Raw genomic sequence first — 14,828 nt, 5'->3', positions numbered from 1 at the left:
TTAGTTGCATATTCTTTTACTGTCTAAAATTAACATGTATGGATACAATTAATAGGCATATTTTCAATGTATTTGTCATAATGTAATCACTTTTGCAAAATATTTCACTACTAACAAGTAATTATACTGTCAAACGGCTTACTAATCGGAGCCAAGTGCTTCATTTAACACGTATTATTTTCACATGGCCTTAACGATTCCGAAGCACTAATCTACAGCAGGATATATTCGTTCAAAGTCCCCTTGTCGCTCAATTTGTGTGGGGGACGTCCTATTTTCGTACTGTCTGGACTACAGATAGCCCCCTACTGAAGACCAAAATAAAACTGAGTGATCAACGCGTAAACTTTCTATTTTCATCAATTGGAATGAACTTTTTTGTCCTGGTAGCGGTTTTAATATTTATTTGTAGCGTATAAGTAGCGGTTTTAATAACGAAATCTTTAATTATGACTTATTTTTGAAAGACGTAAATAAAATAAACAAAAACTCGATGCATAAAGTTTTAATAGATCCATAGACAAAAATATTCTATTAAAAAGCATGCTAGCATTTCCGTTCTAGGAAATGCTAGCATGCACACTAGCATGACCGAAACAATTGATTTCCACTAAGGACGAATCGGAATCGGTCGCGGTCATTGATTCGGAAACTGTGTTTGCTATTTCTTCCCTAACCTCTGAGTTTAATCATTTTATCTATGATATTGTAGATTAAAACATAAAAATTCAACGGAATGATTTATTTATATTTTATACTATATGTAACCGTAATAATTACAGTGTGTCAAGACTTAACTTGAGAGTCTGTTGAAGGTATATTTAGAGCACATACATGAAGCTAGCGCAGAACCAAAACTAACAACCAAGTTTTCCTCAAACCCCTAACATCACGCCAATATTGTTATCAACCCTTCTCCTGACTCATTGACCCTTTCAAATCATAAATATAATAAATAGGCTTTTTAATTTTATTCTTTGGAGTTTATTGCTCTCAATTCTTATGAGCTAGATTTTCACCCTTTCATTTGAATGAATGGTACAAAAGGTTCAATAAACCTATATAGCATAAAACTAATTAAAATATTGTAGCGAAGCTGGCCTGTTTCACTGTTAATTTTTAACATACAAAATACATATTTCTTATGTTATATAATAGGCTGTGGGTTAAATATTTAGTAGATTAATGTATAAATGAATTTCAAAATTAATTGTACCTATGTCGTATTGTATAAATATTGTATGTATGTATGTATATATATATTGTTCAGTACCTTATAAGATTAATTGATTTTATATTGTATTTTTTTTTAATATTCGTTATTAGGCAAGGCATTTGGACTCCAGATGGTATAGTTAAGCCACTAACTAAACCATCTGGGGCCCGTGGCAATATCTTTTGATGGGGCCCTATCAGGAAAAATCGTCACGTTGTACTCAGTTTAATTTTAATAAACTTCCAGATTTTCAGCGTACTGAATTACATGTTTACGTCCCACTAATGCCACAATAATAACTTCTCTCTTAGGCGAGAGGGAATGGTTTGTAGCCTCCACGCTAGCCTCATGCGTATTGCATTCATCCTTGGAACATAATGCATTCATCATCTATTCGCTAGCTTTTCGATTAAGGAAACGTGAGCATACCTGCATACATTTACAATGAAATAAAAATAAAAATTTGAGCTCGCGGCGTCTTTGGCTGGGGCACTCTTGGGTCGGGGGCCCGAAGCCAGCCCTGCCACACTATTGTTACGCTACTGCATTTGGATATGACATAACGGTGTCAAGACGTTATCTTTATCGTAGCAGCAAATGTTAAATGAAATAGACATTCACTGTGTTATTACGTCTTTAAATACACAATTACCTGGTACAAGTTTGGTGCGTTAATAATTTATTATTTGGTTTAAAATATCCATTACTTAATATTACAATGACATTCTTTAGATAGCTAAAAATGTTATGTTGGTTCGGTCACGTTCTTCTATTGTTATAAACGTGACGAAAATAATTATTACAGACATTGTTATTAACGTCACAAATAATTAGGATTACAGGCTTTTGCTTCATTGTGTACCCGAGTCCCAATGAATATTACGCTTAGTAATTTAGCCAGACTTACCTTATTCATAAAAAACAAAATCCCTCTAACAGTGGCGTAACAATATAGGGTGGCAGGGCTGGCAAAATGCCACGGGCCCCCGACCCAAGAGGGCCACTGTCCAAAAGGCCGCGGGCTCAAATAAAATATTTTATTTCATTGTAAATGTATGCAGGTTTCCTCACGTTTCCTTCACCGAAAAGCTAGGAAACAGATGATGAATGCAATGAGATATTATGTTCTATGGACGAATGCAATACTCAGTGGGCTAACGTGGGGACTACAAACCATTCCCTCGCGCCTAAGAGAAGAGTTATAGGAGAGATATATACAACATGTAATTGAGTACGCTGAAAATCTCGAAATTTATTAAAATTAAACTGAGTACAACACGACTATTTTTACTTATAGGGCCCCAATAAAAGAAATTGCCACGGGCCCCAAATGGTATAGTTACGCCACTGCGTTCTAACATACATTACACATTACATAGATGAAATTTTTGTTTAAATAGTTCATGTTGCTGTAGTTTTTATAAAATGTGAGGCATAAATAAAAACAGTTTTATCATGTAATACTCCAATACATTCTCATAACTATTACCATAAACTAAATTACAGAGTGACAAAACTAGGAAAAGAGGAATAGAGGCTCTATTATGAGAAATAAATTGTATTAATCTCCGTACATAACATATAACATGAATATCTAGCTTTTAAATGAAACTGCTTATATGCAAATGTATTAAAATTTTCACGTAACCTTTCGTTTCTAGTGCTTTACGGGACTGAGTCAGTGAAGGATTAAGGACACATAAATAGAATATTAAATACAAAACTTAAAATTTCTAGTTACTCGTTATGAACAAACAGTTAGGTAATTTTTGAATTGCCTGTCATCTGCTTAGAATTATCTTCTTTTTATGGAATATTCCGTATAGAATTTTAGCTAAATTTGTATAGGAGTAACATTACGGTATTATTAAGAAGAAAGATTTACGTATAGTTAGTATAGTAAGAATAGACAAAAAAATCTGTTACTAAAATACATATGTAACATTTATTAATTTCCGAAATATTAATACTATAAATGCGAAGCCGGGACTGGTTTAGTTTATATTAATCCATACAACGTCGTATAAAGATTTAATTGTATTAATAATTTGTGTCATCAATTAAAATATCGAATGTTAATATCACAATTTCAATCCTTTTTATCAGTTTTAGCCATCATATTTCTCGCGACAAAATTGTTGTCACCAAGCCCCCATTGGCTTCACACTAGAATTACCACTAATATCTTTTGATTGATCTTCATTGTATTTTAATACAGTCATTATCGTCATTTAATTATTAAATTAAACATTTTTGAAAACTATCTCCAAAAGACAAGATGTATTTTGTATTTATTGGTTTTCCTAAAATCGTAATTCGAAGATTATAAGCTTTTGTGGCTTTGTGTTAAGAAGTGTTTACAGAACACAAAATTTTAAAGTAGTTGATTTTTTCCGTAGTCATGGCAACTCGTTAACTTTACAACTGTTCTCACTTCGAGCCGGGAGCTCCCCAGTAACAGCTCCTTCCACTTGACCGTATTCAACGAAGAGCGATTCGAATCGTCGACGACCAATCACTTTCCGTGCGGCTTTATCCCTTGGCGTTACATAGAGATGTAGGATCTCTTTGTATGTTCTACCGCATTTACCATAGAGAGTTTTCAGAAGAGTAGTTCGGTCTAATACCTACAGCTGAGTTTCATTAACGGACGTCAAGGCAAAATACTAAATACCAACTACTCAACGTCCGTCGTTCCACAACTGAGCGTTTTCTAAGGCAGTTTTTGCCGCGCACCACCTCTATGTGGAACTAGCTGCCCACTGAAGTATTTCCGAACCAATTCGACTTACGGTCCTGAAAGACAAGAGCGTACCAATTCTTGAAAGCAACGTACTTTAGAGCCTTCTGGCAGTGTGAGTGTCCATGGGCGGCGGTATCACTTAACATCAGGTGAGCCTCCTGCCCGTTTGTCTCCTATTACATAATAAAAAAAGCACTGGACAAAGATATGAAGTATTCATATTTATATCACAGCTCCCTTACTTTACTTAACACAAACTAAAATAACTTATGAATATATATTTTATGTTTATTGAACTATAATTGCCTGTCGCACGTCATAATATTTGCTTAACCGTCATTTCTTCAATTAATGACCGACAAAACCTTTCTCTCTCGAATATTCAGTATATAGATACTTTAATTCCTAATGTCACAAGTTCAAGGTTTTCGCTCAGAATAATTTAGTAAAATTTTAAAATAGATTTTAATTCGTCAAAGTTTTCGACGTACCTATAAAATGTTATGGTTCATATGGTACGAGGTATAATTTTTGATAATAATGTTTTTTTATCCCATATTTAAAATTAACTATCGCTAATTCCTTACCACCAAACGCCCCGTATATCGATATACTTTTAATAACGCTAGACAAGCATATTTACGTGATCCGATATTCACACGATATCACAAAATTTCTGCGTTACAAAAATCTTGTTATCTTTCCTGTAAATAAAATAACACTTAAACAAACAAAGGTATCTGATCAAACCACATAGAATGTTTTCATAACGCTTATCAAACGCATGACATAATACATATAAAAAGGAAAGTATCAAATCTTGTATATAAATAAGTTTGTGTAATAAATACCTAGCGATTCATTAAACTCGGAAGAACGTTCGGGTGACGAAAGTGGGCGTCAGTATGTCGCCGCAAATTCCCAACTCGTCCAACCCACAAGATCACGTTTCTTTTCACGTGTCACATGGATACGTAATCTCCTTAAAGCATTCACCCTGAAAATCTAATACATTTTACAGCTTAGGTTTGTTAGTTTATACTCTATACTTAGTACTATGATAGTGTATACTTAACAGCCAAGTCGTATGAGCTTTATCCCATTGAACACGTATCACAAACAGAAGTTCGCTTAGATTAAATTGTTAAACAAGCTAAACCCCGCAATTTAACCTTTGTTATTGACCCATAGCCGATAGCGTGATGTTATAATATAAATAAAGTAAAAACTGTTGATTCCTTATAATTGTGTATGCTCTACAATTGTTAGATTTGCGGACGCTTTTAAGTTAAAATTCCCAGGATTAACAGCTCCACCATAACAAACTTTATACTATACGTTGTAGTCACTATATTAAGATTTTACATATTGTCTTCCTCGATCAATATAACTATAAAAAACGTATATCAGCAAACTAACTCTTCAGATTTATAATTACTTCTAGAAGTAATTCAATATTAAACAGATTGCTGTCTCAAAGATATTTTAAGTACCGCCATTTTATTGAAATAATAAATTTATTCTGCTTTCGTAACATTAGGCTTAATTGCATTTAAAAAGGAAACACTATTGATATCGTACTATTTCAAGGCAGAGAAAACAAATTTCTTCACAAAGATATGTTGTTGGTTTTGAGAGAAAGTCGGCTTTTACATTCTTAGATTACATATTGTGATACTCATAATAGTGATATTATTTCATTGGCTACAAACAATAATCCACCACAATGCCCACACCAAGCTATTTTAGTTTTACGATACCATTCTGCTTTCTGTAAATCGGACTTTAACGTGTTTTTTAAATTTTCTTACGTCCATCGCATCTGTTTTCAGGAATTACGAAATATCTCAGTTTCTTGGTAACAATAATTAAAGCCAAACAACTTAAGAATCGGGGTTTCCGATTTCCCCTTTAGGAAGTCGTTGGTTTCAAATTCACCATATCAGTATCTTCGCGAATAATTCATTGCTATTAAACCGCTGCTTGGTACTAACACGCACTTTGTAACTAGAGTATAAGTGCTTTCGGGAGTTGTGATATTGCGGGTTACTTGTAGGGAAGTTGCATGGTTCTGGTTAGCGCTGCGCCTTCTTAAGTTCTGATGTCATTTCTATACGTGTATATCATTTTTCTATCATATTGTCACGTATTTGAGTGTCCTCATATTAACAGTGTGGTATTTGAGAGCATAAATAAAATATAATCACTTATGATTTTAAAAAGGCGTTAATTATCTTGTAGCGTTTTTAATTAGAAAAAATATTTGGAACGCTTTGTAGTAGAAAAACGTTATTCTATTCTAAAATAGTTAGCATATCACGTTCTCAGATCGCTATGTCAATGTTAGAAAGCTGAACAAATGCCTCTATTACATTAAAGTGTGAGCCAAGATTATATAATTTTTAATTCAGTCATTGTATATCCAATATTAATTTTAAAATAAACGGAGTTTTACTTCTTTATAGCTACACGAAACACATCAAGAAATCGATTAATATGAAACATCAATTGTCTATTTCGATTTCGATGGAAATAGTATTTGATGACATAATTAAATGTTACCTTTATAGATGTAAATTAAAATGTAGGTTTTAAAGTTTTATTGTGGGTAATAAATGTATATCTATGGGTTTATTTAGGTTTTAAGTGTAATACGCCTCCTCTAAAATTTCCTATTGATTTCGTGGCATGTATTGGCTTGTTCAAGTATAATCTAATATATAAAATTCTCGTGTCACAATGTTCGTTCCCATACTCCTCCGAAACGGATCGACCAATTCTTATGAATTTTTTTATGCATATTCAATAAGTCTGAGACTCGGCTTCTATCTATATTTCAAACCCCAGATTCATTCCGAAAAACCGAACAGTATCTGGGGTAGCATATCAAAATATTCCATGTTGGTATGTACTAAACAGGTAGGCTAAGTAAAATCATATTTAAGAGAAACGAAGTTCGCAGGGGCAGCTTATATAATATAAAATGATCGAATCACAATGTTTGGGGTAGCACTCCTATAACATAACAGAAATCAATTTCCATGAAGTTTAGTAGGTAGGAGTATAGGTAAAGTATATGTCATATCACTAGTTGGTTACGGTGTCCCTATAACTTAAACATAATACATAATTTAAACATTACACTACCACCGAATTAACGAGTGCGTAAACAAACCACAGTTTACATGTAAGATAAAAGATATCAACAAAATGCTCTTAGGTTTATTAAAAATTTCATAGCCATTCATATAGATTCTAAGAAACATTATTGGCGTACAACAAAGAAAATAAGTTTTTATATACTCGTATTCATCGAAGAACATGATGAAAAAGCTCTTTCATTGATTGATGGAAAATGATATGCTGACGAATACGGATTACTTTTCCATAATATTATTGCTTTACCATATTTTCCTTTTATTGTAATTTTTACTTTGTTACGATGTTATTGTGCAAAGATATATGAGGTAGAGATGTCCATGGTCCATTATATATATATACACGCAAGCAATATCAGCTTGTTTAACTTGCAATTTCGTAAGTATTCTGTAGCCAATACAACGGACAAAAGTTAATAGAATACTATTAACTCATTAATATGTTATGTTTCCTGTTTCCTGACATCAACACAAACTACGCAAAAAAACTGAGTTTTGTATCAGCTCGACCATACAACGACCACTATTTAAGCCTCGACTTTAAGCTATCACGAATCTAAAAGGAGTATTAGGAATATCCATAGCGCCAAATAACCTGCATCATAAGCACACCCCACGTACACACCCTACGTACAACACAGCCGAATTACGTATTATATACTTAGCTATATTTAATCTATTTTTATTGATTTTTTTCTTTCATAAGTTTCGTTCCTCGGACCTTGTTGTATAGTTTTAGTATATATTTCTTTGTTATATATAATTAAAGTCCGTTTGAGTATGTAATAATTAAATACTTTTATTATCTTTTATAAGTTTCTTGCATTCTTTTTCGCTAGTTGCATATTTTATACATAATTTACAACTATTATTACAATTAACAAAATCGTCTGCTCAGCGTCTTTAATTACTGTAGTTTCGGAAAATTAAAGCAAACGTTACTTTTACGCACGTATACATTTAGATAAACGGAAAGTTTTTAATAATTCTTCATATAGAAATATAAATGCATGACAGACCAGTTATTTATTGCGTTTATAAATAGATCTGGCAACAAAATTAATTTTATAATATTTTTACAGGACAACCTCGCCCCCGGGAGAGCCTTTAGTCCGTGCCCCAGTGGGCAAACCTCGATGTCCGCCTGCCATTTCCCGCCTGCGCGTAGAAAAAGTTGAGGGCGGCTTAGCAGTCGCCGGCGTAGTCGTGGCTGCCAACTGTCAAATCGTCCTCCCAATATTTGGGTTCCTTTTTATGCTTGTAGGCTGTGTGCTCACAGGTAAATATAACTAAGGAATATATCAGTGGTGAAACGGTCTTAAGCCATGCATTATTACAAAATCTATTATGTTAAGCTATGCGTACCTACATTCCCCTGCTTATTCACGATAGTAGACAATAAAATAAATAAATTGTGGCATATTGATGATTTCTCTTAGTTTAGATTAGATAGCCTACATATTTTAATTAAAATATTAACATTCATGGAACATTACAATCTCGCCTTAGTCTTAAACTAACAAGTAATTTTAGTGTAACGTAATTTACCAATAAGGATATTTAACATAAAGTGTCCAATAACATTACTTATAGCCTTAAGACACTCTCTTCTTGTCTTCTATTTTTCCACTTACAACTGTCTTTTGACTCCTCTAAAGTAAGTCTATTGAATCGTTTTTTAAAAAAAATATCCTAGGCTTTGACGAATGGTTGCTATAACCGAGAACATTCCAAATCATGACCTAAAATTTTATAATGTATAATCGCTCTCGACTTTAACCTCAGATATCTCTGCAAAAAGTTCGAAGTCAAACCGCAAATTGTCATTTTAATCAATTTATTCCACGTACAAGATTCGTGCAATGCCCCGTTTAAATTTTAAATAAATTATAAACATAATTACTATATAATAAAATAAAAGTAATATAGTATAATATAATAAACGAAAACTTTGCTTGCATAATGTTCGAAAATATTTTAAGTTTACTCTTTATTAGATAAGTCATTCGTATACCAACGTCAACATCCATAAAAATATAACTAATTCTATAAGTAATCATAACAGTCAAATATACAGTATAGTCCTCCAACTTCGATTTAGTTCCCTTTGGAGTAGAGACTCATGGGCCATGGGGTTCAAGTGCACATGCGGTAATTAAAAATTTAAGTTGGCGCCTGGTAGATAATACCGGTGACCAGAGCTGGTGCTTTCCTCGCTCAACGAATAAGTATTGCAATACAGCGAAGAAATGCTGCCAGCGTTAAAGATACACTACCACAGGGACAGAATTCTGTTAAAATTCATTTCATTCAGTTTATATTATTTTTACTATGTAGGTTAAAATTTTTTTAAAACTTAGTAGCAGATACCTATCTGTTTTACTGATATTCTGATTAGTTGTTGATGATATACAGCCTCATTAAAGTTATAGACAGGACGACAAAAGTCTGCGATGTCTAAACAGAAACATAATTTTCGATAAAAATAGTACATATATATTACATACATTCATGTTATTGAGAGATCTTCTTGTATCAAAGGTTTTAAAATATTCTGCTTACTTATTTCCAGCCGCATCATACCGTGGTTGTGGTGAGAATGAAGAACCAGACCATTACGCCGCTCGCATCGCTTTCACTGGAAACTCTCGCGTGCTGGGCCCAGTATGCATCGTTGCTGGGGCTCTTATGACCATAGCTGGTTAGTATATTTTCGGAATAATATATAAGATCAGAACCAGCTAACCACTGGAGTATTTCCGAACCAATTTGACTTAGGGTCCTTCAAAAGAGCGTACCGATTCTTAAAAGTCCGGCCGAGTACTTGCGATCTCTCTGGCAATGTATCTATTGACGTATTTACTACTTTCCGTTACATTTTAAAATTTATTATTATTAAGGTAAAAGCCCCAATAGATGATCATATACCAGTATATGATAACTCCATGTATTTATATATCTAAATTCACACTGTTTAAATACTAATGATAATATAAATAAATAAAAAATCTGCGTTTACTGCATAAGACGTTATGCGACAGAATTGCCATCTAAACTTCTTATATGTAACTACTAAACGAATACATCTCCATTACTCTCTCTCTCTCTCTCACTCTACCTCTCTCCCACCTCTCGCACTGTGTGTGATGCGATGTACGCTCTATCTCACTCTCTCTCGGTCTTTTTCACTTACTGGCTCCCTACTCTCGCTCCATGCTGCGTTCGCCCTTTCTCACTCTCGCTCAATCGGTCTCAATCGCTCTCTCCCTTTTCTTCTATAATAACGCTACACATCTTCGTGACGCTAATATTATTATTATTGCGGTTTATGCGTAAAATATTACCCTCATCCGCCTAAAGAACTTTAACTTCAAAAATCAATAGAGGTATTGCAATTGTTTGCCTAGTGATTTTATTACATTAAATATCCTTTAACATATTGAACCTATATTTATTAGGTAACAGTAATCATAGTTTAATATTAGCTTACGGTGAATTACTACTAAAGTGTGCTGGAAACCAATTATACTAGCTTCGATGGACTATCTTAGATTTTTATCAACCCTTCTGTAACCATAATAAACGGCCATGTATGCTGTTGGAATAAGCAATGGAATAAATATAAACATAACATTTATTACTAACGAAACACCTACACACATAATAAAAATATCTATATAGATTCGAATCATTTTTTTAAGGTACCTTTTAAATAGGTAATGTGTGTTGTTGTTGTTGTGTGTGTGTTGTGGTTGTTACTGGCCCTAGCTCAGCATTATGCTGGCGCTGCAGACGTGTTCCACAGCGCTGGTCATTCTGCCAGAGACCACAACAGTTAGTTTGCGCCTCTGACACAAAAAAAAGAATGTAATGAATAATAATAGTAGAAAAGAATAATAAAATTAAATATTAACAGTGTAAGTAAAGAAGTCTTGGAAGGTTTGTGTATAAAAGTATACAGTAAAAAAATATATATTTGTTACAAAAACTACTATAAGAAATAGATAAATAAATATTCTTGGGCGGATTAAAAACTAGATTTCGTGTGATTTTTGTAACTGCGACGAAAATAAACTTACTTTTCTTCCTATAGAGCATACGAATTCATCATATGAGTTGCGCGTGATACATTAAAAGATTTTAAGAAGCTAAAAATATCGGATTACAACTACAAGACCCAGTTCTCTAAATACAACTTGCGTAAAGCAGAGCCACCTACACGGCATTTTATATAAGATTACCGTAATATTTGTTCTATGTTAAAGTGAAATGAATGTATAAATCACGTAGCAGTCTTCCGGGTCACTTTGGCATACAGCCAAACGCTCACAAGACCCTTAAGGCCTTCGTTACTTTCAATATGCGCTCAATATCAGAAAATGTTTATTTTGTATCCAAAATTTAGCAAAATAATAATAAGTATAAAAATAGCCTTTGGTGTCCTTTGGTAATAGTGTTTGATTGGTGTTAAAATTGTCCTCGTTAAATACAATACAAACTACACTGACATTACTTCTTTCACAGCGTAAAATTCGGGATACTTTAAAATATATTTTATATGTCAAACAAATTAATATTTTGTGTAAATATCTGTAATTTATTGATCCTTTCTGGTTCTAGGTATTGTTTTATGTATGTTAATGCGAGCGGCACAAAAACGTCAGCGCCGGTTGGCCTTCCACTGCCCAATTCACGGGGACTTCTACCCCTTAAGTCCACAGAACAGTAGGAAATATACACGTAAGTAAACAAATATCTTCTATTAAATTCATCATTATTAAAGAACGGCAATAGAAACAATATCGACTACACTCTATGTAAATTGTATGATTTCAAACGGCAAACACAGTCAAATTTCAAATAACAATAAGGTAATTCAATTAATACTTTTTTATCTTTCTCTAGTCTATGTCTATTTCTTCGCTAAGTCCGTTTTACATTTATATTATTTTTATAGTCTATTAGGTATTTCAGCAAACGCATTTTTTATATGTAACTAAGCGTACACACTTTTATGTACATACAACACCCGAATATTTATAGAACCTGACCTTTACATAGTATATTTTTATGTTACAGGAAGCCCCACCGGTCTTTGGCGTTTCCTTCGCGGCTGGCTTGGTATGGTGGAGGAGAGCGCAACACCTCGCTGCCCCCGTTCCGTAGAGCCCGCTTCACCAGCAAGAGCTGATGCCCCATGTCCCCCACCTTTACCCTTCCTTGTACCAAGCGACTCTGTTGTGTAAGTAAAGATTTAATCAGGCTATCCCAGCTAATGCAATAGTTTTAGTCTTGCAAGTCTTCCATAACGCCCGCATAGACAAAAGAGCATTCACATTTTCGTGTTCTTTGATGTTCCCTTCAAGGCGTGACTTTGTATTTACCAATATGAAAAACTATTCGGGGAGTGCATCCAGATCTTAAAAATTAATTATTATTATTTACAGAGGAATGGCATCCATTCTCGGAGCGCCGCTCAGTCCCGAACAAACTTTCGGTTCAATAAAATCGTTGGCCATCTCAAGAGAAGTGGCCAGTTTTCCACTGTCGCGCTCACCGACACCTCCTCCATTAAGGTAATTAAATAAAATTGGCACTAAATGTTTAAATTGGTACAAGTCGAATCTTTAATGGTTACATCCGAGCATTCAGGTTAACGTTAGTATAAAGTTATCAAAAACAATTTCCTGCAAATAGAATTATTTACTGATATTATATTTTAAACATAAATAAATACAATTATTTGTTCACAGTTGTCCACCATTTAAGGAAGAATCAAAGCTGAGCGACATTCCAAATTCAGTGCCATCGCATTTCGATAGCGGGACCCCGATCTGCAACTACCGCGTCGTAGAATGCAAACTCACCACCACAGAGGAAATACGCTCGAACGATAAATACACCAGTGTCCATAGTGATAAACAGAAACCTGCCACAGTTCGTATCACAATTCCTGACGAAGGCAAAGGTTAATACGCGATAATATAGTGTTAACAGTGAACAGACATCAAACGAGTGCATTCCAATACCATGCGGATTGTAAATGACTCAGTGTTAATTTTATTCGATCATTTGTATTTTGGCATAGATTTATTTGTAATATTATGATGATAAGCTACGGCAAAAATAGTTTGTGTAAACTAACAGACATCATTTGATAAAACTGGTTAGATTATTATCATAATGTAACAAGTCGATGTTCACCAATAAGCTTTATATAACTGCTCAAACAATCACATCGGTCTTCCGCTAGCGCTCACTTACTACTCGCAGTATTTTCATTTAAATCTGTTATTGGGGAGTTTCAATACCGTAGGCTTCGTGCCGAGGTTGATTTTTTCTTGTTACATAGAATTGTGTTTATCGTAACATAACGAAGTGAAGACCTTATTCTTAAAAACTTACTCAGTGTATTGCCTTTCTTGAGACAGACGAAAGACTACCTACTGTTGTTAAAATATTTCAAAAAGACCGATTTAATTTTATGAATAAGAGGCAAGAAGTCTTCACATGGATTGTTGATAATCGTAGTTGTCCCCAAAATCCGTTCCTATACAAAATCTATTTAAGCAAACGTGATCGTCTAACATTTGTTACGTGACTTCTATATGATCTTTAAATAGTCACTTGAGATGGATATGGAGCTTGAAACAAAATCACTTTTCGACAGGCATGTTCACACAAACTCGTTTGTTGTAAAGAGTTTGTATGAAAATGGTGATTTAGCGTTGGAGGGACAAGCTTGTTGAAAAGTGATTTTGTCTCAAGACCAAAAAATTGTCTTAAAGTATCACACCTTGTAATGACTCGTAACACGCTGTCGATGTTACGACTGCAGAATTAGTTCTGTCTCAGGGTCGCGTCGTAAAGTTTCATTTAATTTTGTAAGTGTTTATGCTTTTTAAAATTCAGGCTATAATTTTTTTATGCATTTACGTGTAGATCGACATGAAAGGGATGAACAATGTTTTGTCTCCGAGTGTATATATTATAAAGATATGAATTTTGATGTGTCTAGGTTATCCTACGTTGTACAGACTTGATTTTCGTAGGATAATAATTAAATGGCTTCAAATTATGATTAGTTATAAATAGGTACTCGTTATAAAATGATTAGGTTAGGTTAGTTCAAAATATGTAACCACTCCTAAATCTAGTCCATAATACACACGCCCTCATATATTGTAGCAATAACAAAAACAGGACAAAAGTCTAAGAGTTAATTTTAGACTCATTTTCAATTATGTAATGACATTATGAAATACTGATATGCCATAATATAATAATGCTTTCTCCAATAATTTTTATATAATATTGCAATACATGAGTGCAACTTCACAGTGTATATCATACAAACATCACGTCCATACAAACAGAACATCTTTCTTCTCTAGTAACGTGAACTTTAATACATACACTTCATCATTATATAATTTTAAAACATGAATATCAATTTAAATAACTTGCTCGTAGATTGTTAACTCGATATGTAAGAAAAGCCCATTTCCTGAAATATATTGTGTTACATTTCTAGACAATTAATTGTTTTCCTTTACCATTCTCAAAGTTTTCCTCAGGTGTATTCTATTTGTAAGGTTGTGTTTTATATTCTCTATATTGGAAATTGTAAAGTATAATCTATTTTATAATATTTTTATGCTAATTAGACATGTTTTGTTTGATACCAATCACATTAAGTTATCAGATATAT

The 14,828-nt window shown here is 33.5% G+C and overlaps 1 protein-coding gene across 2 annotated transcripts in view; it reads left to right on the top strand.

The window, feature by feature from the left end:
• Positions 1–14,655, top strand: part of LOC123709905 — a 49,494-nt gene extending 34,839 nt beyond the window's left edge. For both annotated transcript variants that reach the window (XM_045661511.1, XM_045661519.1), the window contains exons 2-7: positions 8,200–8,396; positions 9,690–9,818; positions 11,738–11,857; positions 12,197–12,359; positions 12,565–12,693; positions 12,871–14,655. In XM_045661511.1, the coding sequence (XP_045517467.1) occupies positions 8,200–8,396; positions 9,690–9,818; positions 11,738–11,857; positions 12,197–12,359; positions 12,565–12,693; positions 12,871–13,090 (958 nt within the window). In that variant the 3' untranslated portion in view covers positions 13,091–14,655. The remainder of the gene's footprint in view (positions 1–8,199; positions 8,397–9,689; positions 9,819–11,737; positions 11,858–12,196; positions 12,360–12,564; positions 12,694–12,870) is intronic.
• Positions 14,656–14,828: the final 173 nt, after the last annotated feature.

The sequence above is a fragment of the Pieris brassicae genome, chromosome 1, assembly GCF_905147105.1.
Source record: "Pieris brassicae chromosome 1, ilPieBrab1.1, whole genome shotgun sequence".
Lineage (NCBI taxonomy): Eukaryota > Metazoa > Arthropoda > Insecta > Lepidoptera > Pieridae > Pieris > Pieris brassicae.
This window is presented reverse-complemented; position numbering and strand designations above follow the sequence as displayed.